The 23,671-nt window shown below is 41.8% G+C and overlaps 2 protein-coding genes across 3 annotated transcripts; one reads left to right on the top strand and one right to left on the bottom strand.

Annotated features, from left to right (window-relative positions):
• Positions 1–599: 599 nt before the first annotated feature.
• tecrb (trans-2,3-enoyl-CoA reductase b) lies at positions 600–13,070 on the bottom strand. 2 transcript variants are annotated; one of them, XM_069665588.1, is made up of 12 exons: positions 13,007–13,070; positions 9,106–9,156; positions 5,269–5,320; positions 5,087–5,131; positions 4,873–4,976; positions 4,359–4,474; positions 3,479–3,584; positions 3,310–3,382; positions 3,182–3,225; positions 2,913–2,970; positions 1,596–1,684; positions 600–1,344 (listed from the first exon to the last, which is right to left on the bottom strand). In XM_069665588.1, exons 1-12 carry the CDS (start codon positions 13,019–13,021, stop codon positions 1,171–1,173), a joined length of 927 nt encoding a protein of 308 aa, XP_069521689.1. In that variant the 5' UTR covers positions 13,022–13,070; the 3' UTR covers positions 600–1,170. The 2 variants fall into 2 exon arrangements, with proteins under 2 accessions (XP_069521689.1, XP_069521688.1); XM_069665587.1 differs by lacking the exon at positions 13,007–13,070 and having other exon boundaries at positions 9,106–9,418.
• A 5,090-nt stretch (positions 13,071–18,160) lies between these two features.
• dnajb1b (DnaJ heat shock protein family (Hsp40) member B1b) lies at positions 18,161–23,448 on the top strand. Its single transcript, XM_069666157.1, has 3 exons — positions 18,161–18,540; positions 22,030–22,637; positions 22,756–23,448. The coding sequence occupies exons 1-3, from the start codon at positions 18,321–18,323 to the stop codon at positions 22,987–22,989; spliced, it is 1,062 nt and encodes a 353-aa protein (XP_069522258.1). The 5' UTR covers positions 18,161–18,320; the 3' UTR covers positions 22,990–23,448.
• Positions 23,449–23,671: the final 223 nt, after the last annotated feature.

A 23,671-nucleotide genomic window follows, 5' to 3' on the forward strand; every position in this document is an offset into this window, starting at 1 on the left:
ATCAGAGCACCATATATTAATTATATCGTGTGTTACATTAGATTAATGCGTTTCAGATGTATTTTTGTTCCGTTAATGACTGATTTAGACTTATTCTCTCAGCCGTGTCAAACTATGACGCAAATAAAAATAAATATAAAAGCACAATTTAAAGCAGAATGCTGACTTTCGTATCTTTTAAGTACAAAAGTACTTCAGGCCTCATTGTTTTTGTCATTCTCTATTGTAGATGTTTATCAGTAAAGCACGATCAATATCTTTATATTTCATAAAATCAGACGGTAAACAGGAAGTGTTTTACCGCTCTCTCTCTCTCCCTCCTCCCTCTCGTGATCAGCTCACAGAGCTCCTGAAACAAGAGACCTGATTGGTCAGTAGGTGGTGTTTAGTACAGGTTGATCTCTTATGTCAAACACAACCTGCTCCGGTGCAGGTTAGGTGTTCAGCATCAGTTACCATGGTGATCTACCCCGGTAAGAAGTGAACCACCTTCGTAGTACTGAAAACTCAGAGTTAACCCTGAAGTTACCTCGATAACCGCAAATCCAGCTTTGCAGTATACCTTCCTGTAAGACACGACTGACCAAGGCAACAACAAGTTGGTTTACCTTTTTTTAATAAATTACTTCAGACATCAACAAAATTAAATGTTGCCATGATTTCAAATTTAGATTAGTCAATATCAAAACTGAACACTTTAAGCTTTGCTGAATATCACCAGATGCATGTTCAGCGCCAAACAACAGTATTAGATGACACCACAGTGGTTAGACTTTGTATGGTGTTTGTGTACAGAACATAAATCAGTTTACACATTGAGTATGAAGGTCAAGACCGCTCTGAGAACAATAACACACAAATAACTATTAACCAATCAGAATGGGCTTGTTTGTGGATGATGAAAAAAGCAAGTGTAGATTTTTGCATTTTCTCTCAACATGACGGGAAGATCTCCGAGAGGAGGGGAAGGAGGGGGGCTAGGGGTCGAAATAGGAAAGGGGGACAAGGTCGGGTTCCTTCAGTCTGTCTACTTAGTTCCAGTGTGGATATTGAAGGATGGAAAAGGGGAAGGCATCCTTTCAATCAGGCCTGGGGGTGGAGAGGAAGGGGTTGTACTTGACTGCTAAAAACAGGGAGCCCTGAATGGATGAGGGGTGGTTGGGTCGTCCTCTACAGGACGAAGGGCAGGATGGGTGAGCGGAGAGGAGGGTAGTCGCGGAACTCCTTCAGGTAGCTGCGGTGCTTCCCCTTGGCCCACACCGTCATTTGGATGAAACCCACGATGGTGAAGAAGGCCACCGGCAGGCACTGAGTCATCAGTGTGAAGCCGAACCAGGAGCCCAGCTGCAGGAGGAAGAGGAGGGATGTTACACAGAAGGGTACTGAAAGAGGACAGGAGCTGCAACCTTCATTTACATTTTTTAAGTAAAAAGACAAACATAAAAAGATATCTAAACATCAGCTCTTAAACCTCTAAGTTTTGTATTCATTTTTCAGCCAAACTTGACTGTTTCTTACTTGATACATTTTCAAGCAATCTATGCCACGGTCACTGAGAGAAAACTCTTTTCAGGCATCACGATAAAACTTGTTACCTCATAGGTGTAGTTGGGGCAAGAGACCAGCAGGAAGATCCAGGTGAAGGGGTTCTTGGTTGGATAGGGAATCTTCCTGGTCTTAGAGCCTGGATGAAGTTAGCAAAAGAAAGGAAATTTCAAACTCAGGGAATCTTACAAATCTTTTTCATGCCACTGTTCTCAATTAATCAGGAACTGAAAAGACAATAGATAGTGAAAACCCAGAAGGAGGGGTTAGGGGTGTTCAAACTACTTTTTTGTAGGCCGTGATGAAGTTTGTGCGAAACAGAGCGAACATTTAAAAACGAATCATTGTTCATTTCAAAAACCTGAAACATGGGTTGAAGATATGGCCGTGGGTGCTCAGGTGGAGAATCATAATCCTATAATCAATCATTCTCTACCGTAGCCATCGTTACCACCACTAAATGAACCGCCTGATCTGAGTGATGTTTGCTCTGCATTTGCTCTACATTCAACCATGGAGATGCGCAAGGTACAGGTACGGCAACACCGCTTAGACAAACCACGCGCAGAACTACACGAACACAGTTTATTGTCTTCAAGATTTTAGAAAAGAAAAGAAAACTAATCAGCTGACTTCAGAGCAAAAGTAGCGAGTAACAAGAACATTCATAGAGATGTAGTGGAGTCAAAAGTTTCCCCCCCAAAATAATACTCAAGTAAAGAACAAATACTCAAAAAATATACTTAAGTAGAGTACTCAAGTACATTTACTTTGTTACTGTCCACTCCTGCTTTCAGTGGCTTTTAAAAAAAACTGTTTTAACTGAAAATGTGTCCTGATGTCTAAAGCTAAGGGTAATGTAAGCTTTCCTGTTGTGACAGCTGTCGGTAGGTAAGAGGTGTATTAAATATGTTGTTTGAGTGGTGAAATCACAACTATTTGTTACATTATTTTGTTTACACCTTTAGCAAACAGCAGCACAAAATTATTCTAGCATGTGAGCTTCTCACCTTCAGCTTGGCGTCAGAGGAAAACGATCACCATGTGAAATGGTGAATGTTGGATTTGTTGTGTTACGCAAGCACACAGCCTTTTTTAATATGGCACAGTTTATATACAGCAGCTGCTGATTGGGTGAACTTCTGACACACACTCCAAACATGCACCTCAAAGCCTGTTGCACACTGTTTAACAGTTTGGAAAACATGATGTTAAATCTTGAAACTAGGGACACTGTTTTCAGTTCAAAAAGGGCCCCAGGATGTCTTAGAGAAACTAACTTTGTTGCTTGTGTAGTCATAGTGTGTGTGTGTGTGTGTGTGTGTGTGTGTGTGTGTGTGTGTGTGTGTGTGTGTGTGTGTGTGTACCTGGGGGACGGAGGTTCCGGAGAGCAATGTGAATGGAAAAGTTGCCGATCTGACAGAACTAAGAAAGAAAACAACACAAGTGATTTAATACTGAGTGCAAGCAGAGCAAAAGTCAGGGTCAGTTTCTGTAAAAAAATTACTATTTTACACTTCTGGCGTTGACAGAGAGATAAAAATACAAAGTGCATACAAGCCTTTGTTTTATTAGTCATTAATTACATGAAATGGAGCATACAAAACAGAAGAGTAGATGACAGAAAGATTCGTACCAAGAATAAGATGAGGGCCAGTCGGATTTGTTGCTCCCCGTAGACTGCAAAAAGGACAAAGTAAGCATGAGTAATAAAAAAGCATGAAACAATGATGCATGTTAGTGTTCGCGTGCGTGCAAACTCACTGGGCGGTGTGTACAGCGGGTGGTTGATGTAATAGGCCATCCATGCTGCGAAGCCCCAGTAGTAGGTACAGTTCTGAAACGGAGAACACGAAGGGAACTTTTTTTTTTACACCCTTTGCAGATATTAATGCAAGTCAGAGATGAGTTTGAGCAGGGGGAGGTAACTCACCTTAAAGATGTTACGTAGCGGCATTGTCCCATGAGAGAAGCGATGAACAAACAGCGTCTCCAGCAGCCTCTTGACGTAGTGGAAAGAGTGACACATACAGGCGAGGCTGGAAACAGCACAGACATGTGCGTTAGCTTGACCATGGTGATTAAAAAGTAGTCTGTGATTGAGTCCTTAAGGTTGTAAGCGAGATTATTAAAACTTTTTTTCAGTGCAAATCCTCATTATTAAATCTTGAGTATTTTCTGAACAAAAAATGTAGTGCAGCTAAAGTCAAACCTTTTTAAAGCATTTTCTAACAGACTGTTGGAAGTGAACGTGACAAAAGGGTGACAAAGTGCTTTAAACTAAACTATAAAATTCAAAGCACTGTGTATCACAAAGGACCATAACAAAGTGGCAACATCAGTATATCAAATGTAAGTAAATAGTGTCCAAGTGTTACTTTACCGAGATTAAATTCGACTTTAATTCTATTAAAGAGGAGGTATTATGCGGTTTCACGTTTTAAGACATATATATATATAATGTTACAATGTTGGATGTCCAGACTAAACGTGGGTGAAGTTTCAAATCTGTAGGTAAAAGTATGTTGGAGTAATCCCCAGGCTTGTCAGCTCAGTCTGCAGGCTGCCGTGAACAGCAGGTTTCAGTTTTTTCTACACGCTGCACTTTGTGACGTCACAAAGTGCAGCCTAACTGTAAATTATGCTAAGCTATTCCACAGAGTGAAATATGAAGCTTAAAATGAGCATAACCCCCCCCCCCCCTTTAAACAATCAGGAATGCTTTAAGAAAAAAGGTCTTTGCTGTGAACAAACCGGACAGGAAACTCTCCCTGACTGTGTTTGGCTTGTGAAGGTGTGTTGGAGACACTCACTGTACGACCCAGTGTTTACTGGTGGTGAAGTCATATTTGGTTGCGTAGATGAGGGGAACTCTGAAGTAGAACATCAGATAGATGACCAGAGGACCCGTATACTCTGTCAGAAAGACCTGAAGAGAAGAGAGCAGGACAGGATCGGTCAGATAGTTTGAGACTCGGTTAAACACAGAAAAACGATGAGAACATACAGCCTTTGATTCTGCCACTGTAGCCATATTTTTATATTATTGATATACTGCTTATGTGCTATATAAATAAATACACCATCCTCCCTGTGCTTGTTCTGTCGCTCCTCTACCTGCCTCTCAGTTCCCAACAGAGACAAATTACAACTTTAACAGTTAGACTCCCCTGCAGCATATCAGCCTCACAGGAAACTTCTCCACACATCCATTTTTACCCAGCGAGACATCTCAATATAGCCCTGCTTGATCCCACTTGTAGTCTGATGTGTGAGGGCTTGTCAGGACTGCACGTTATGTCCTGGTCTTTGGGTGTTTGTACTCACTGTGACCCAGCTGATCTGGGCTCCCAGGTCTCTGAAGTAGAAAGTTGCTGTGGTTCCCACAGGAAGATGCTGCAGAACATCCTCATCCTTCAGAGACTTCCCCTCTGAAACACACACATCAACTTAATGAGTACATTTTTAGCCAACGGAAGAAGATGAGGTACTATGTTCTCTTTAAGACGACTGAGTGACGATCAGACTTTGGCTGACTTACTGGGGTCGAGGCGGATGGACTGTCTGGCTGGATACCACTGAGGATCTGAAAGGCACAGAGATTCGTCATTAACATTTGAAAGAAGAACATAAAGTGAGTATTTCTGTGTGCAACTTGACGATGGACTCGGTCTTAAATCAGATTTATGAGGCTTCAGTCGCCTGCAGAGGGATGGCACTCACGGCTCTTGTGGAACATAGACTTGATCTCCCCGATCGTGGCATTTGGCTCGACCTACAAATAATACCACAATTAGTAAGTAGAGGAACACACACACTTACACAACCACACACAAAGGAACAGATAATAACCCTGTTTTTCCATTCATGATGGTGATTAGTGATAAATTTAGCTCTGGCTGTGCCCACACATCCAATGGATGTGGGCTATTTAACAGCTGGTATTGGGGTTTCAAAGAGCACACACACACACACACACAGGCACAGGCACACATAACGACCACCACAGTACACGACCTTGTGCCAGGCTGCCAGCAAAGGCCCAACAACCCCAAATATAAACACAATGACAACAAAATAGAAACATTTAGAGAGGTAGAAAGGCGAGTCTGGAGACACACAGTCGAACTACAGAGCAGGGAAACATCAATTGTTCCCATCATCTGAACAAATGGCTTCAACTATTACAGTTGAGCTAGTTTACACTCTTTCTCTACCTTTTATAGGTTTATAATAACATTGCACATCGAGTCCTGTCATCTGGCCGGACACTGACAGTGGTGAGCTCTGTTAGTCTATGGGCAGCAACATGCATACAGCCATTCAGCTTCAGTGACCATGGTTAGAACCAGGGATCACGATAAAATGTATCTACATTCATCCGAGCCAAGGCTCAGTATTTAGTGCCACAGCAATTTTCTATGTTCGTCATTTTAAATAAATAAAAAAAAATTCTGCAGAGATTTTATGCACCTAGCGACAGGCGTGACACACCTGCACTCAAGAACTAGCAGGTCTTTGCGACGACTTTTAGCTTCATGACAGGATCAGAAAGTTCATTTCCAAACATTTTAACACCAGGCACTAAAGTGATAATCTGAAAGATTTTCATGTAAATAAATGTCTGTTAAGTCACTATCTGCTGCCAAATGAGGTAACACAATGGTGATTCAGCCTCAGACTGGCTGTCACAAGCGGCGCCCAGTTAGTGACGCGTTTTCCATCACCCAGCAGTGGTTGGTCTGCCAGAGAGGGTAGTGAGTAAACAGTAATCTACTATGGCTGAACAAACAAAGAAAAGATGGATGACTACAGATACAACTTCAAAAATAAGTGAAAATCCAAAGAAAAAGAAACAAATTCGACGCTCAGATGAAGGCAAACAGTCTAAAAAGGAAAGCGACCGCCAGCGAGGAAAATCAAGAGTTACAACCGGAGCCAACCGTGGACGTCACACATGCGACACTGTCTCGATATCTGGGAGGTGTGCTCACACAATTACCATTGATCGCCATAAGGTGCTGCACAAAGAGAACAAAACTGAGATCTTCGAGATTACAACTTTAAGTCACTAAATCCAAAGGGAATTCAGAAGTGTACTGCACTATAACGTTTTTAAATAAACTGCTTGTTAGATTGACAGCTCAGTTGAGAGTTTGGCCGTGTTAACGTTCTAGCGCTCAGACTGATTATTTTCAACCCAGGCCAGTTACCCAGCCCTGTTCAGTAGAAGCACAGTAGTAGTTCTGGTTATGAGAACTTATTTGAGCAAAAAAATTAGCTTTACACGGTTTCATTTGCACAGCATTTTAAGCATGTGCCCACTATTTACACATTTAAATTCTGTGTTCATTTCCTGCTGAAGCCCCTCACTGATCATGTGATCCATCTGTAGGAGACAGAGGGGGTCTGCTGCTGCAACAGACTTGGCTTCTGTTCACGGCGTCTTGCAGACCACATGCCATTTTCAGCAGGATGACATCATTGAGAAACCACCTCTCTGTGACCCCAGCAGCCCCCCGCCCTCCCCCTCTTCTCCAAAAGGCTTTTCTAGAAGCTTGACCCAGACGTGATACGGTTTTATTTCTAACTCTGTCTGTAAGTGAAGCTCTGTTAAGAAGCCAGTCCCTCTGTGTGCCCCTCGGACCAAATCTGTCTCTCTATCATTTCTGGAAACCTCCTTTTAAAAAGGTGTTAAGATCGCACACGCTATTGCCATGGAAACTGTGCTAAGCCGACGACAGGGTTTAATCCAGCGAGGATAGCACCTTACACTTTGTGATTCTGAGGAGCAGCCTTTGATAAGCCGAGTCTGTCCGGGCTGGGAGACTAACACCACTGTAAACCTGCCTAATGCCCCTCTACACACCAGCAGGCCTCACACTAATATAACATTAAAGCCTCCTGATGCTACAGCTTTGACTCACAGGTCGGACACTAACACATTAAAGCAGGTTAGCACATTACTATAAATATACCTGATAAAACATTAGGATTAAACGTCCTTTCAAAATAAATGCGGCTCATACGACGGTGATACTTTTAGTCCCAAGTGTAAACACAACCTAAGTCCATCAGTCAACATAACAGTGGCTGAATGTGACTGCACTGCTAAACATGTTGCTGTATTACATCTGTTGACTTTTAAATCATTTTGAAATACCTACATAAAGTTTGGTAAAACTACAGGAGAGCTGAGTTCTTCATGTTACGTTCAATGTCCTGCAAAATGTCAGGTAAAAGTGAAAACTTTCAAGATCAATTTTACTCAGTTTACACCAAAGGTTAGGTTTAACCTTTATGAGCTTACAATATACAGTGCGCTGCTTTCGTCCCGGTCCTGTACCCAACTGGGGATGATTTGTTTCAACAAACACAACATCTGCACATGTTGTGCGGAAGATCACCACTAAAGCAATGTAGAGAGTGATCCATTTTTTACAGCAGATTTTGTTTCCCCTCTCATCTTTCCCTTTCCATGTGCACCTTAAGTAGAAAAACTTCACTGCGCACCAAACAGTGGTTAACACATTTACTTATTAAATCTAATCTGATAATACCCAAAGAAAAAGATTGTTTGAACAAGTTTTAATTATAAACGTATGCTGTAGCAGTATCCTGGAGCTCGCACCTATTCGGCACCTGGTTCAACCACCTGAAACAGAGCAGCCAGCACTGCTGGAAAAAACAAACCTCTGAAGGCTTGAACAAAAACAGTTAGCAGGCACCAGCATGAGGTCATATAAAATGGTGAAAATTCAACCTTTTATAATAGAGGTGAAGTTTCTCTGCATATTGTCTAACATGCTATAAGTGCACGATATAATATATGCATGACTTTAAAATGTATGCAATATTTCCTGCGTTGCTTAAAAAAGAAACATGATATACTGTGAATAAAACATTAACGAAGATAATCATGTCAGCTCGAGATTATGGAACATATTTGATACAGATTTTTTCTCATCAGGGGGGGTTTCAGGGCGTGGCCCCTGCTCTGAACACGTGTGCAGCAGGATGTAAGTGGTGTTGTTCATCTAACACCTCATCTACAATGTAGCCTAAAGTTTAGCAAAGCCTAAATGTATTAAGTCTACTTATAAATCTTTCCAACAATGTCCCAATGAAACGTTAACTCTTACTTCACAGAGACTGGCTGTGTCAGAGGGCTGTCTTAATGATGAACACAGTTCTGCAGGTGTCTGGTATTTTGTCCACGTCCTGTATGCGTGTATATTTCAGCCAGGTAACTGAACCCAGCAGTGTTGTGTGTTTATTTACATTGACTTACACTGACTGACAGCAGGGACTACAGCTACAGCAGCTCAACTATGTCCTAGGAAACGCCTGACTTGCATACACACAGACGTTTTACTGTAACACAGGAGCAGACATACTGCACCTGTTGTGTTTAGCAGCGGACGGACACACAACAAAGGCGCCGTTAAATGTGCACATACAGGATTTAAAAAGACATTTTAAGAGCTGGGGTTAGAAAAATAGACTTGAATCAGGATGAAAATTGTTTTTAAACCACGAGGAAAATAAATCAGTTCTCACCTTGTCCAGGAAGCAGAGCTTGTCCTTGGTCTTGGCATCCAGTATCTCCACCTCAAAGAAAACAACAGCTTTTTTAGCTTTTTTTGCAGGTTTGCGTTTGACCGGGGCTTGAACCAGCACCGGGGCAGCTGCAGTCGCCACCACCGCCGTCCCGTTAGCTGGCTTTTTACCCCCGGTGGCTTCTAGTGCCAGTGCATCCATGTCCTCAGTCCTCCTCCTGCACAGTCAAGTCCCTTCTTCCCCTCACTCTTCCCCTCTTCTCTCTTCACCTCTGTAGAGTTTATCCAAGATCCACGTCAAACCACAGCGGAGAGGGGCAGCACTCAGCTGTGGAAATAAATCTGTCGGTCCCCCCTCTCCCCTGCCCCTCCCTCTCTCTCTCTCTTTCCTCTCTGTCATTCTCTCTCTCCCTCCCTCTTTCATTCCTTCACTTCAGCTCGCTGCTTTATTTAACTGCCAGCCGAGCTGTGGAGCGCGGACATATGCCACATGTGTGTGCACAGTTGCGTACACAGGAATGCCCAGTATCACCCTGGCACTCTGTCCACAGTATATCATCTTTGTGTATCACATGAAGGAAACTTCTAGAACAGAGAGCAGGGGCTATATTTCACAGCTGCACTGACTTGGTTTTGAAACATAACCCCCCCCTCCCCTAAAAAAAGGACACCTGATGACCCCCGACACCTCTCAACCCCTGGCTAAGTGGGAAGGCAGAGGTGAGGAGAAATGACAAACATTAACCCCCCGGCTTCCTATTCGGACCGGCTCTCTTCCTCCCACCAGCTAAATATAAACTTCTACTGCTAACTCTGCATAACTAGCGCCCTCCCTACAGACCCCCCATGCATCTATGTGGTGATGTCATGGGCTAACACGACCTACAGCCTGATGTACATCTGCCCTTTGATCAAACACTCACACACCTGCATGGACCAGGTCAGGGTCTCACACACACACGGCTGCTTTCACAGAATGTTGTATCTTGAAAGCAGACTGAACAGCAGGGGGAGTCGCCCTTCCCTGCCAAGGAGGGGTGATAATGCTCCAGACTATGAGGGATTAGTGGGGGAACTCCCTTCGGGGAAGCCCACCCCTACCACTACCCCCCCCCCACCCCCCCCACCCCCACGCTCTAATGACCAACAGGGCTACAGTTTCCATAATGAATGAAAGACATACAGTCACAAGAGGAGACGTGGAGGTTTAAACCAAACAAATATTCTGTTCATGAACTCGAGGGCACACATGCACAGTATCATAAGGAAACATTTTCTGTTATGTGAGAGGGCATTAACTCTGCACAAAGAACAAATTTAGACACTTAAAGTGTGGCTCACAAATTAATATCTGTCTAAGAGGATTAGGAATTATACTAATACATAGCAGTGTTTCATTACTGATACAAGTAGGTTAAATGCCTACTAGTAAATTGATGCAATCTAAAATGCGGCATCGGGTACGGCAAGTAAAGGCCAGTCAATAATCTGACCGCATACCAGAATTTCAACTCCGACACAGTAGCCTACACAGCACTAATAAAGGCATTATGGCTGCAACAAGCTGCTATGGTCAGAGCATAAACTTCAGAGATGAGCCCACGAAAATGACAAACTCAACCACTTGTAGACTCGAATGAGTTTAATGCAAAAAAACCTGTACATCATAGAACATGCTGGCTTTGTACCCTCTTGATGACGAAAACAATATGCGTCCTTGCCTAGTCACCAGATGCACTAATGGCAGAACTTCACAAAACACACAAACGTTTTGGCTTATCAGCGCTCCTCAGAGGAGGTCCGGGGCTTCCTGTTATCCTGTCCTCACATCACTGACTTTAGTTCTTGGATAAACATACACACACAATTCCTTATAAATCAAGTAATTCTTGTTATTCTGTTACGGTGCCTGTTGTGAAACGGTTTTCCAGACACTTCTTTCCACGCTAACTTTAGGAGCATAATTCATCAAGCTTAGGGAGCACATACACCAAACACTCACCATTGTGAATATGATTTCACAATATAATCCCCTCTCTAGGCCTCCCCAAAGCCCCCCCAAAATTAAAAAGAGTTAAAAAAACAACTTCAGGTATATTATCAGGTTAAACAGCAGTGCGGTGCTACCAGAGAGAGTAACATTAACCAAAGCTAGCTAAATTGTGTCTGTATGTTGATGTATGGTTTGTATTTCAGTATTTATTTGTCATTTGCACGAGCCAACTTGCCTTACTAAAACTTCAGTCAGTGCTTTATTAATACACTGGGCTGCCTTATTACTGTACAAGGGCCTTATGACGTGTGCTTAAATCCAGCACGACACATGACACTGCGGTGGAGACTTCAGGGAAATAGCCCCATCTCAGTCTTGTGTGTGCCAGGCATACCCGCTGCCACCGTACCTCCCCCATCTCGTCTATATAAAGCCTCTGTCTGGCAGTGACAGTCTGTCCGGCTAATGTGCTCTGGGGTGACGGAGAAGCAGGAGAAATCAGCTTTAATTGAAACAGAAGACTTTGGACATATTTTGCTGGTTTTACCTGGATCTCCTATCACAAGGTGAGAGGCCATGTTTACAATCTAGAGATATCTCCTGATTAGACACATTGACAGACAATCAGACATGTTTCTTTGCTCAGGAAGTGTTTTTCTACACGTGTTGCCAGATACAAGACTGACACTAAGAAAGTGATGCAGCTCTCTGGTGCTATCTGGTGTAATAGCAATGATTATAGAGTGAGCCAAATGGAAAACATTGAAGTTTTATGTTCCAGTATGTGCAAACACTGAAGGAAAGAACGTAAAGATTAAGTTTGCTACAGTAATTCTGTTTAGCTTTAGATTCATTCATTGTGCCACATTAGCAGTTAACAAAAAAAACCATTACAAAAACAAACAAACTTAATTTAATTCGATAAAAACATTGCAGAATGCAGAGATAAAATAAACTTAAAGAGTATCTGCTTGCTCTGCTGTGTGAGCACTAATCTTCTGACATGTGTGCTGCTTATGTAGTCAGTCATAGTTCACATCCAGCAATGAAAATACAACTAGTAGATTTCTTGAATAATCATTGAGTTGTGTTTGTCTAACACACAATTGCATAGAAAGCGCCATTAAAGTAAAATGCATATTATATATGATTTGTGTAGATTTATGAATAAAATCTTCAATGATTTATGTGTTGTCTCGCCCCTTATAGGCTGCATAAGCTACACCTGTCACTGAAAGAAGGGGAACCAGAGCAGCCACTGGTTGGGTCAGTTTCTGTGAGACTACTTCAAATCCTGTCTGGTGGGTTTTGGTGTATGATACTATTAGCTAACATCTAGAGACACTTTCAGTGCTCACAGGCCAAAGTGTAATAAGAAACCTAGTTTGAGTCTGACTTATTGTCACATCCAAGCTATGAGTTTAACTTTAGCAGGGCTGAGATTGCGCACTTGACTGTTCACCTGCATTATTGAGTAATAACAAGATAAGAGGCGTCATGAGCCCTTCCAGCCAGAGATGGCGATGATGCAGAGCATTATCCTACACAGAGGGCTTTGTGTTTATCTCACAGATAAGTCCAGCTTATAGCGAACCCCTAACAAATAAACAACGCACTAATGATATATTATAACCGTGGGTGCAGCTTGACTTTCAGGCACGATATTACCCAAAGCAACCGTTAATTTCTGTGCACGAGAGGCCACAAATCCCCGGTCATAGCAACCAGCCCCTGACAGGCGGGGTTGCAGCATGCTATTCTCACGGCTCATGTTTAAAGCTAAATGTGACTTTGCTGGTTGAGTTTTGTCTTGAATAAATCGCAGGAAAATTCCTCATCGGTTTAAATAATTCAATTGTGTCCTTGTTAAACGTCCCATTGAGGGTTTATAGTTTCAAAGACTACTCACCTCGTAGTGCTTCATCTTGGCAATTGGCACCCCCTTCCGTAATACCCCAGATGAGTGACAGACCCACCTCCAATCGGAGAGGTAATATGCGCCTGCTGAGGCCACTGGAGGCGGACACTACCTCTGTAAAAGAACCAATCAAAAGAGACGATTAGGCCCACACTATCAGCGACGTAGCCAATGAGATTTTAGCAAACGGAGAGGTCGCGGCTATGCTAACGCCTTTTGAATAACTGCTCTGTCCATTTGTGCGCATGCTCATTGGTCCAACTTTCGACGGCGGACTGGACCGGAGTGGATTTTTTTCCTGTCTTGAAGATAATTTGTAAAACAGCCAATGTTTTGCATTAATCAAACGGAAACCTTTTTTCTGAATGATTATTTTGGTTATAATTACAATATTTCTTTGAGACACTCGCTGGTTCAATTATTATAAAAAGAGGCATTATACTATCTTATGATATGATTAAAATTGATTGACTGTTTGTTTTGAAGCTCTTACATTCGTGGTGGCATGTGGAAACCTACATTCGCAAATGCACTAAAAGGATACCATATATACAACTAAGAATTGTAGGGCAATGAAAACAGTAAAAACCACGCCTGTATTTTTTCTCTAATGTTTTTGCTGCTTGTTAGGCCTACATGTAACCATATAGTTTTTGTCTAGTCCAGAGTATTTGTCAACATGCTATTCCGATGTTTAAGATGTTTAAAGATACTTCATTAATTAAAGTTGAATTAAAAAAAAAAAAAAAATACATAAATTACATATTGTTCTGTGTTGTGACTTTATTAATTGTGACTTAACTTAATTTCCACAATTGTATGTTTTATTGTCATCTTTATTTCCTTTACCTTTGAATGTTTTCTTTTTTGTGTATATAATAATTTGTCTCTAATTTGACCTATATTTATAAAATGTGCAATTTGTCTGTTATGTTGTGACGACATATGAAAAATCTTAATAAAGCTGATTCCAAGGGAAATGTTCATACCATGAAGTCTTTGCAATGGTCAAATGCACTTACCCACAAATAATTTTCCAGAAGGCTACGGTAGCAAGCAAACACAGATGATGACACAATTAGTACATATTATTGTGAGCTGAAACAGTAACAAATATGCTACTTCCAAAGCAAAACATAAAATGATGTTCTATAAGCCCAGTTTGAAGGCCTTATATCTCAAGAGGTGTCATAGTTTTTCCTCATGTCCAATACACTTATAAATACAAAAAATACAGGTCTATGTGTGTTAACAGATATTTCCAATTCCCACAGTAAAATATAGAAGCAAGGGAGTAGGACACACACCTAAAAAAAAAAACAAGACAAAATTAACTGTGATTTGGGTGGGTCTGTAGAACTGTTAACACCGCCAGTGTTTTTGCTGGCAACCCTGAAAAACTGGTTTTGCTTCACTTAAAAAAGACAAGTATCCCGTAAAATCTCTATTTTACAGGCTGATTTCAACTTCAACACCCTTGACTCTGGGATTCTTTGCCATGCAGACAAAAGGTGTCTTCATGTTTGACCCATAGACTTTATGAATAATGGACATTGCCACTATGATGTCACCCATTGGTTTCTTGACTGGGTATATGAAGCCTGAAGTTTTTAAAGTGGAGTCTGCGAAATTATTATGATACATTTATAATAAATTATAAAATGGTGCTGTATCATTAAAAACTGCCGCTACAGATGAGGAACATTTGCGCCAATGAAACAAGCATATTGTGACCATTACTCCCACCCACGTTAGCTTTGGACCAATAGAGAGTAATATGATTGTGACACATCAAGTCAATCTGTAATGAATCACTCAACTCACTCAGGTTGCAGCGAACCGTTCCTGCTGCTGTCTTACTGTTAATCTTCTGAAAGCTTTTAAGATCAGTCACTTGAAAAATATAAATGCTGTCAAGTTGAGTCCACAAGCAAGTTGAATAAAATGACCCTCTGCTTTAAAATCGATAAGTGGTATGAACATGATTCAAAGTGAAATGTTTTTCTGTATCACTATGAAACAGGTCTGAAGTATTTAGGTTGATAAGTTTTACAATACAAATTGTTCCAATGGCATCTAAGAGTGCAGAAGCATATGCTTAAGTGGTGTTACAATTATGAGGGGGTTCATGGGGCCTCAGTTGCTTGGTCATGTCGATTTGTCTCGTCCAACATCAGGAAGACCAGACCCTACCTATCAGAGCATGCAACATAACTAATATCACATATTGACGACTGCAACTCCCTACTGGCAGGCCTTCCTGCATGCACATTCAAACCTCTGCAGATGATCCAGAACGCAGCAGCTCGACTGGTCTTCAATCAACCCAAAATGGCACACATCCCTCCACTGTTCATATCCCTCCACTGGCTCCCAGCTGCCGCTCGCATCAAATTCAGAACCCTGTTGCTCACTTACAAAACAGCAACAAAAACGGCTCCTGCCTACCTGAACGCCCTCATCCAGGTCTACACTCCCTCCTGCCCACTACGCTCTGCCAATGAAAGGCACCTGGTACTCCCATCCCAACAAGGCCCTAAGCTGTAACTCTTCTCCTCAGTAGTCCCTCGGTGGTGGAATGAGTTACCAAACTCCATTCGATCCGCAGAGTCCCTTTCACCTGTTAAGTCAAGGTGAAATGAAAAATGTCATTTTAATCCTTTTAGATCACATCCCTGGTAATATTGTGCATCTATTTGACAATATAGACCAAAAAAATACAGAAAATCAATTTCTTCGTATTCTTATATAGAACAAAACATTTTGTGTGCTTACGTATGCTAGGACCAACCAATTTCAACCAATAATATCATGACATCCACCTGTCAATCAATCTGCAACATTTAGCCGCAGAGCACCAAGAACGCTCGGTCAGTTAGCTAGCTAATGCGCTGTGGAGAACGTCTGTCTACGCCCACTTCTCAACGATCAAATCAAATCCCTCTAATGATATGTCCCGCCTGCACGTCCTGTTTCACTCAGAAATACGTCACGATACGGAAGCTAGGTACTCTCGAAATGCCGTTTCATCTCGACTTTAAGAAAAGCTAAAGACCCAGCTCCTCAACACTTAAAGAGTAACTTCATCCCCAGGTCCGACCATAACTCCAACCACTTTTTTTTTAAATATAACATTTAATTACGTAACTTTGTCCCAAACGGTCGTCTCTACGCCACCATCGGCTGGCGAGGTCCAGGTCTGATTTCAAACCATAGATGTCGTGTTTGAGCCATTTCCAACCCATGAATTGTCAATATTAACACCAGCATTGATTTGTTTCATCACAGAACAGCAATATAATTTAGATTACAGCTCAAAAAACATGTTTAAGTGTGCAGTTACTCTTGGAGGATGATGATGACATTGAGGATTTTTTGTTGATGTTGATTAGGATGATTAATAAAAAAAAAAAAACGCCCTGTGCGTTGCCTCTGTGCCTGTTGGCACCTGTGTCTGATCACAGTTGCTCTGCGGCTAAATGTTGCAGATTGATTGGTTGAAATTGTTTGGTGCTAACTTATGTAAGCACGTGTGAAATTTAGTTTTACCGGATGAAAAAATTTCGGATTTTGATATAAGAATACGAAGAAATTGATTTTCTGTATTTTTTTGGCCTATATTGTCAAATAGATGCACAATATTACCGGGGATGTGATCTAAATGGATTAAAATGACATCTTTCATTTCACCTCGACTTTAAGAAGCCAGAAGCTTCAACAAGAGAGTTGAGCCGGAGACGAGTAAGGTTGGCAAATGCCAATCTCTTAAAGTTTGAAAGTCTACCGTGTCTACTTTATTAGCTGGTGAATGAGCTAGTTAACCAGGGAGTTTCCCACAGAACGAGTTTCTGTGGTGGTAGCTGACCGGAGTTGTTTATTTATACGTTTAAAGAAGCAAAGAGAGTTTGCAGAACATAGTGGACTTGCCTCTAGTTGCTTCTCTCCAGTGAGAGAACAACACATACCTGGTCACTTTAATTAACCGGCCTTCTCATCACAAAGACTAAAGCTGCAGAGTTACCTGTCCCAACAAATCTCTGATTGACAGTGATGTTCAAGAGCCAAAGCCATACAAGTCTGCTCATGTGTGTCAAGCCAAATCTGAAATGCTGCCTTCATGTGCGACTTGTTCGTTTCTCTCCTGTTTTGTACCTTAAGAGTCAGTCATACCAACTTTTTTTTTTACCAGCAGTTGCATTTGTGCAGAACTAGCATTATATTCCCCATATACCTGGCATCTTTTCACCTGTAAATGTAGTGTTTCTGTTTTATGTACATTCAATATGTTGAAGAAAGATTTTCAAAAAATCGGTAAGAGAAAGTACTGCTGAATGATTGGACATCTACAGTATCTACAGTATCCAAAACCGAAGTAAATATAGGCTTTAAGACTGTATGCCTATACAGCGGAGTGTGTGAACTAGACTTATTTAGGCTTTGCTTGCTCTATTAAAGTTCCAAGGCAGCTTCTTTCTCCTACAAAGACTCTCTCTGTGCTTCTTGCCTGTCTAGACAAGCTAAATAAAATTGACACTTATCCTTCATTAAAATGACATTTGCTTTATATAAGTAACAGGTCCGTTAATACATTGAGAAGTATAAAAAGACCTTGCCCCCCTTAGAGTTAAGTCCCACAATGTTAGGCTACCCCCCACAAGTCCCTGTTGTGCAACACACTACCAGGCAGTAGACAAGAGATTAAGTAGTGTTGAATCTGGGCCACACCCAAACATATCGAAGCCAGCAGTCTATCTGCAGTTACGTTTGACTTGATAGGGTTTAATGAGGAAGTATTTTTTGTATGCATGAGGATTGCACAAGTTTTTCTAGAACATTGTTTTTTTGTGGGTTTTATGGCTTTAAGGCTTGTAATCTGGTCTGCCATGTCAGGAACGTCAATAGGGACATGTGAATTTAGGCACAGAATTATTATTTTTTTTGCTTAGACAGAACGTATTACATACTTGTACATATATTGTATACCTTCTTGTTATTGTTGTGCTGTTACAGCCATACCGTGTTTTGGAAGATGGATAAAGCATGGTATATTTATACGGGGATATTTCCGATAGGCATTGAAGGCAGCATGACGTCAAGTCCCGCTGGGCGTGTCTTTGCCGAACTGTCACAGTTGAGATTGTTCAGGCTGGTTGTGGAAAACTCTGGAAGTTTCTGCGCTCTTTATAAAGAAAATATTTAAGGGGCAGCGCTTCGACGAGACACGGGGAACGACAGAGGACGTGCTAATGAATTTAGTTATATGCTGTTACCGTACAGCTTAAACATTTTCTAAACAGGCCGCTTGATGGTAAAGATGGGTAAAGACTACTACGACATTTTGGGAATTAAGAGAGGAGCGTCGGAGGACGACATAAAGAAAGCCTATCGTAAGCAGGCTCTGCGCTATCACCCAGACAAAAACAAATCCCCAGGGGCCGAGGATAAGTTCAAAGAAATAGCTGAAGCTTACGACGTTTTGAGCGACCCAAAGAAAAAGGACATATATGATCGTTTTGGAGAAGAAGGTAAGGTTAATCTCATGAATATTTTAAGTGTCAGAGTTTTCAGAGTGTCATTAACACGAGCATGGGAGCTAGGTCTACACTGTGTTATGCTATCTTTAGATGACAATAAGATAAAGAGAGACCGTATCCAACGTAAACATGAATGGGACTAAACTGACGGTAACGTTATCCTGCGTGCAATGGCGCTTCAGCTCCCCTCTGCTCTGCCCTTTACTGGAGGCTTGTTTCTGAGCCAGGAGAGGCGAGGATTTGCTGACAGGAAAACACACATTACATGTTTCTACTTGAACTCGATGATTGACTCGTATTTAAAACAGACACACCTCTCTTGAGCTGGACGGGTTTGTATTTGATGATAGGAGCGGGGCGGGGATCAGCACACAGTGAGTTTGGATGTTTGAATGATGTTGTCACTGAAGTCAGTGTTCATTCTAGTGCGTGGAAACATGACAGGTGGGGCGAGATGTAGCCCACTGAAATACTTTACCCTTATTTGTCTCACCTGTTTAGTAACCATTGTAACAAAAATTAAAGATAGATACGATGATGACAGTAAGGAATCTTACTTTATACATTTGACTTCTGACGTATGGAGATGAAAAGTCTTTCCAATACGGCGACCTGAGGTGTTACCATGGCAACAACATCATCAACAAACCAGGGGTTAGCAACATAGATCAGATTTTTGACTCCTACTTATTATTAAAGTACATTTAAATGAAAACCTTATTTAACCATTCAAGTCTGTGTTTATACAATGAATACACAAGGACCTATCCCATACTTTTAACTTTTACTAAGTAAAATAAATCCTGCAGTTGCTCTTTCAAAGTACATACTTATTGTTATGCATACATTTGGAACTTACTTTGTAATTTTATTGAACCTGAAACTTTTATCCTGATACTTCTGTTACAGTCTGTAGCGCAAAAAAAAAAAAAATGCTGCTGTAAATGTTGTAGGTTAGTGCCACATTTTTTAAGGCGGTGTCTGTACGCACTGAGGTTGAAGTTCTCAGGGCCTGGTTGTCATACCTATTAAGACAGGTTAAGAACTGGAGTTCTTAAGTCTGGATTTCTCTTGAATGACTTGGTAACTAAATTTGGTTTGCAATCAAGATGCATGCACACAGGTCTCTTATGTCTGCAGTAAGTTATTGACCCAGGCTAAAATAGTAGTCAAGTCAAGTTAAGTCAAATTTATTTATATAGCACATTTAAAACAACGTAAGCTGACCAAAGTGCTTTACAGAATAGTGGCAGATAAAACAGTGCAAGAGATACAACAGATTATGAATATTATACACCACAGTATACAATTTCACATGCATATACAACACGTATATGAACCATTTCAGAACTTCTTCATTCGCCTCAAGTATTTTCAAAGGCCAAGGAAAAGAGGTGGGCTTTGAGCTGAGCTTTGAAAGAATTTATTGAGTCTGCCCTTTTGACATGAGGAGGCAATGAGTGAAAAGGCGTGATCGCCCCGTAGTTTTCGTTTAGCCCGAGGGACGACCAGCAGGGGCTGCTCAGAGGATCTGAGTGCTCGTGATGGGGTATAGGGGGTTAAAAGGTCTGTTAGGTAAGAAGGGGCCAGTCCATGGAGCGACTTAAAAACAAGTAATACAATTTTAAAATTTATTCTGAACCTAACGGGTAGCCAGTGGAGAGAGGCGAGTACAGGGGAGATATCATCACGCTTTCGTGTACCAGTTAAAAATCTGGCAGCAGTGTTTTGCACATACTGCAGACGTGAGAGGGAGGACTGACTGACCCCCACATATAGAGAGTTGCAGTAGTCCAGACGGGAGGTAATAAAAGCGTGAATGAGTATTTCTGTGTCATTTGGTTCTAGGAACGGCCTCACTTTAGCCAGGGCTCTCAGTTGGAGGAAGCAGGCTCTCACCACAGAGTTTATTTGTTTATCAAAGTTAAAAGATGAATCAAAAATCACCCCGAGGTTTTTGGCAGAGGGTTTTATACAGGCTGATAGTGGGCCAAGTTTGTGGCAGATCTGGCTGGTGTAATCAGATGGGCCGAACAGAACTACTTCAGTTTTTTCATTGTTTAGTTTCAGGAAGTTTTGGGCCATCCAGTCTTTAATGTCCTGGAAGCAGTCAAGCAGCGGTTTTAGAGACTGAGGGCTATGGCATTTTAGTGGGAGGTATATTTGGGTATCGTCTGCGAAACAGTGGAAGGAGATGCCATGCTTCCTTATGAGGGGACCTAGTGGAAGCATGTAGAGAGAGAACAGAAGAGGTGCCAGCACTGAGCCCTGGGGAACCCCACAGGTGAGGGGGGCCGATGAGGACAGGGCATTTTTCCAGGTTACATTAAAGGTTCTGTTTTTCAGATAGGACTTGAGCAGATTTAGGGCATTTTTCCCTGGATCCCAACCCAGTCCTTGAGCCTGGCGATCAGCAGGTTATGATCAACCGTGTCAAAAGCGGCGCTTAGATCTAAAAGTATTAAAATAGCACAGTCCCCATTGTCTGCTGCTAAAAACAGGTCATTAAGAACTTTTAAAAGAGCCGATTCGGTGCTGTGGTGCTCCCTAAAACCAGATTGAAAAGCAACAAGTAACGAAGAGGGGCTTTGTGTGTTTACTCTTCTTTAATAGCAAAGCATTAATTTACAAAGCACCTCACAGTATTGTCTGCGGCTTGTGTTGTCAAATGAAACATTACAAATGTTTTGCAGTCATCCTAACCTCTCAGCCACTCCTATTCCTTAACGGGAAAGTCTTTGTGTTTGGCTCACTGCTTTGGGAAAACTATCAATTATGATTTAAATGTCTGTGAAATACTATAACATATAACATGAAATAGAGAATAAACAATTACAGTTGACTAATGGCGGCTGTGTGAGCACTTCAATACATATAATCAGGCTATGTGTGAGCAGTCAGTTTCTCAATAGTAGGGTAAAACAGATGAAACTTAGGTCAATCTTTACTCTGATGTATAAGAGAATCAAACTTGATCATCCAAAGTCGTCCGTACTCGTGTGTTTGGTTTATTTTAACACGGAGGTGATTTTAGTACAGAGAGCTCACATATCTCACTCCAAACACTGAAAGAGTCCTCACATTGTCTCAACCAGGGTCAGACTCAGACTAACCGGCTAAAACCAGTTTTCACAAATACACATCCTATCAGTCTTCTGCTTATCTCTATCACCGGAGGAAGCTTGAACTTCCACACACAAAGATGGCCTTGTGTCAGCGCCAGAAAGGCCTCTTTGGTTACTTAACCATGGCAATACAAGGACAATACATTTCTCAATACATTTTTCTACTACAGATACTTTAAAACCTTTATTTATAAAAAAGCAAAGATTATTTCATCTTAAATTATTATAACTGTGAGTTGTACAAAAGTAAATGGACTTTCCCCCTCATTGAACTACCCTTTGCTCTCTTTAACAATTAAAAAAAGACTGTGGTTTTTAAAGATAAAGATATTAATGGATTGTTTCCCTCACTCAGGTCTGAAAGGCGGAGGCCTCCCAGGTGGTGGTGGTGGTGGTGGCGGCGGCCCTGGAACCTTCAGTTATTCCTTCCAGGGCGACCCTCATGCCATCTTTGAAGAGTTCTTTGGCGGGCGTAACCCCTTCGGACAGTTCTTTGGTGCCCGGAATGGAGGCATGGATGAGGACATGGACACTGATGACCCTTTCGCCCGCTTTGGGATGGGGGGCGCTGGAATGGGCGGGTTCCCTCGCTCCTTCAGCTCCGGTATGGGAGGAATGGGCGGGCACAGTAGCGTTGTAAAGAAGCAGCAGGACCCCCCCGTGGTTCACGATCTCCGAGTGACCTTGGAGGAAGTGCTGTCGGGTTGCATGAAGAAAATGAAGATCTCACGTAAAAGGCTAAACCCCGACAGGCGAACGACAAGGACAGAAGATAAGATCCTGGAGGTGCAGATTAAGAAGGGGTGGAAAGAGGGCACGAAAATCACATTTCCCAAAGAGGGGGATGAGACCCCCACAAACATTCCAGCTGACGTAGTGTTTGTGTTGAAGGACAAGCCCCATTCTGTCTTCAAACGGGACGGCTCTGACATCATTTACCCAGCAAATATCTCACTCAGAGATGTAAGTTTAAATTACTATAATGACAAATAGTTTCAGCTTAAAATCATGAGTAGAATTAAGTTTCTTATATTTTCATGATCCTAATGAAATGATTTTATTTTCCCTTCTGTCCCATCAGGCCTTATGTGGCAGCACAATCAACGTACCCACACTGGAGGGCAGAACGGTGCCCGTGTCATCAACAGATATCGTGCAGCCGGGGATGAAGCGACGCATTAGCGGCGAGGGGCTGCCTTATCCCAAACGCCCCGATCGACGAGGGGACCTGATAGTGGAGTACGGGGTGAAGTTCCCAGATAGGCTCAGTCAGAGTGCCCGGGACACCATCGCTCAGGTCCTCCCAAGATCTTAAACAAGACCAAAGGGCCTCAGAGACTTTTGAATCATCAAACTAAGCTGCCAACTGTCTTTGTTTCAACCATCACATGGACAGTCATGTGGAGTTTCTGAACATACACCAGACAATAAAGGACAGACTCATGGGACAGGTTTGCCCTGCCTGTATGCTGTCAACCATAGTGTAAAAAACACTCTGGATGGATGCAGGATTGTACAGGCTTTTTTATAAATATCCAACCTTATAAGATTATATTTTGATGAAAATAGATGTATTATAATATATAAGGGATGCTGTAAGTGCACTATTCTGTAGGAACTGCTTTGCTGATAAAGGAGGTTTACACAGTTAAGAGTAAACACTGGATGGATAAAGAAATGTCTGTACTGAGAAATGTTTACTTCACTCATGTGGACAAAGATTTTATGTATGTTTGATGAGCAGAGTTGCAATTATGCGTTAAAGCGAATAAACTGGTGCTATAAACATTAAGTCGCCTTCCTGTTTTTCCTCAACATTGTGTTTCCCCTGAAGCCAGTGCTGATACCAGAGTCAGTGAGTCTTGGAAAACTTTTAGAAAAGACCTTGTTTTAAATCAAAGGAAATTCTTTTCATAGTGTATTAAGAAGCACATAATGTAGTCGAGGCAAAAGTTCAACTTTCCTTTGTGGGTGTTTTCTGCTTTTCTTCACAATCA

This window comes from Semicossyphus pulcher, unplaced genomic scaffold (assembly GCF_022749685.1).
Source record: "Semicossyphus pulcher isolate SPU_LCO1_2020_fin unplaced genomic scaffold, fSemPul1.0.p SCAF_17, whole genome shotgun sequence".
NCBI lineage: Eukaryota > Metazoa > Chordata > Actinopteri > Labriformes > Labridae > Semicossyphus > Semicossyphus pulcher.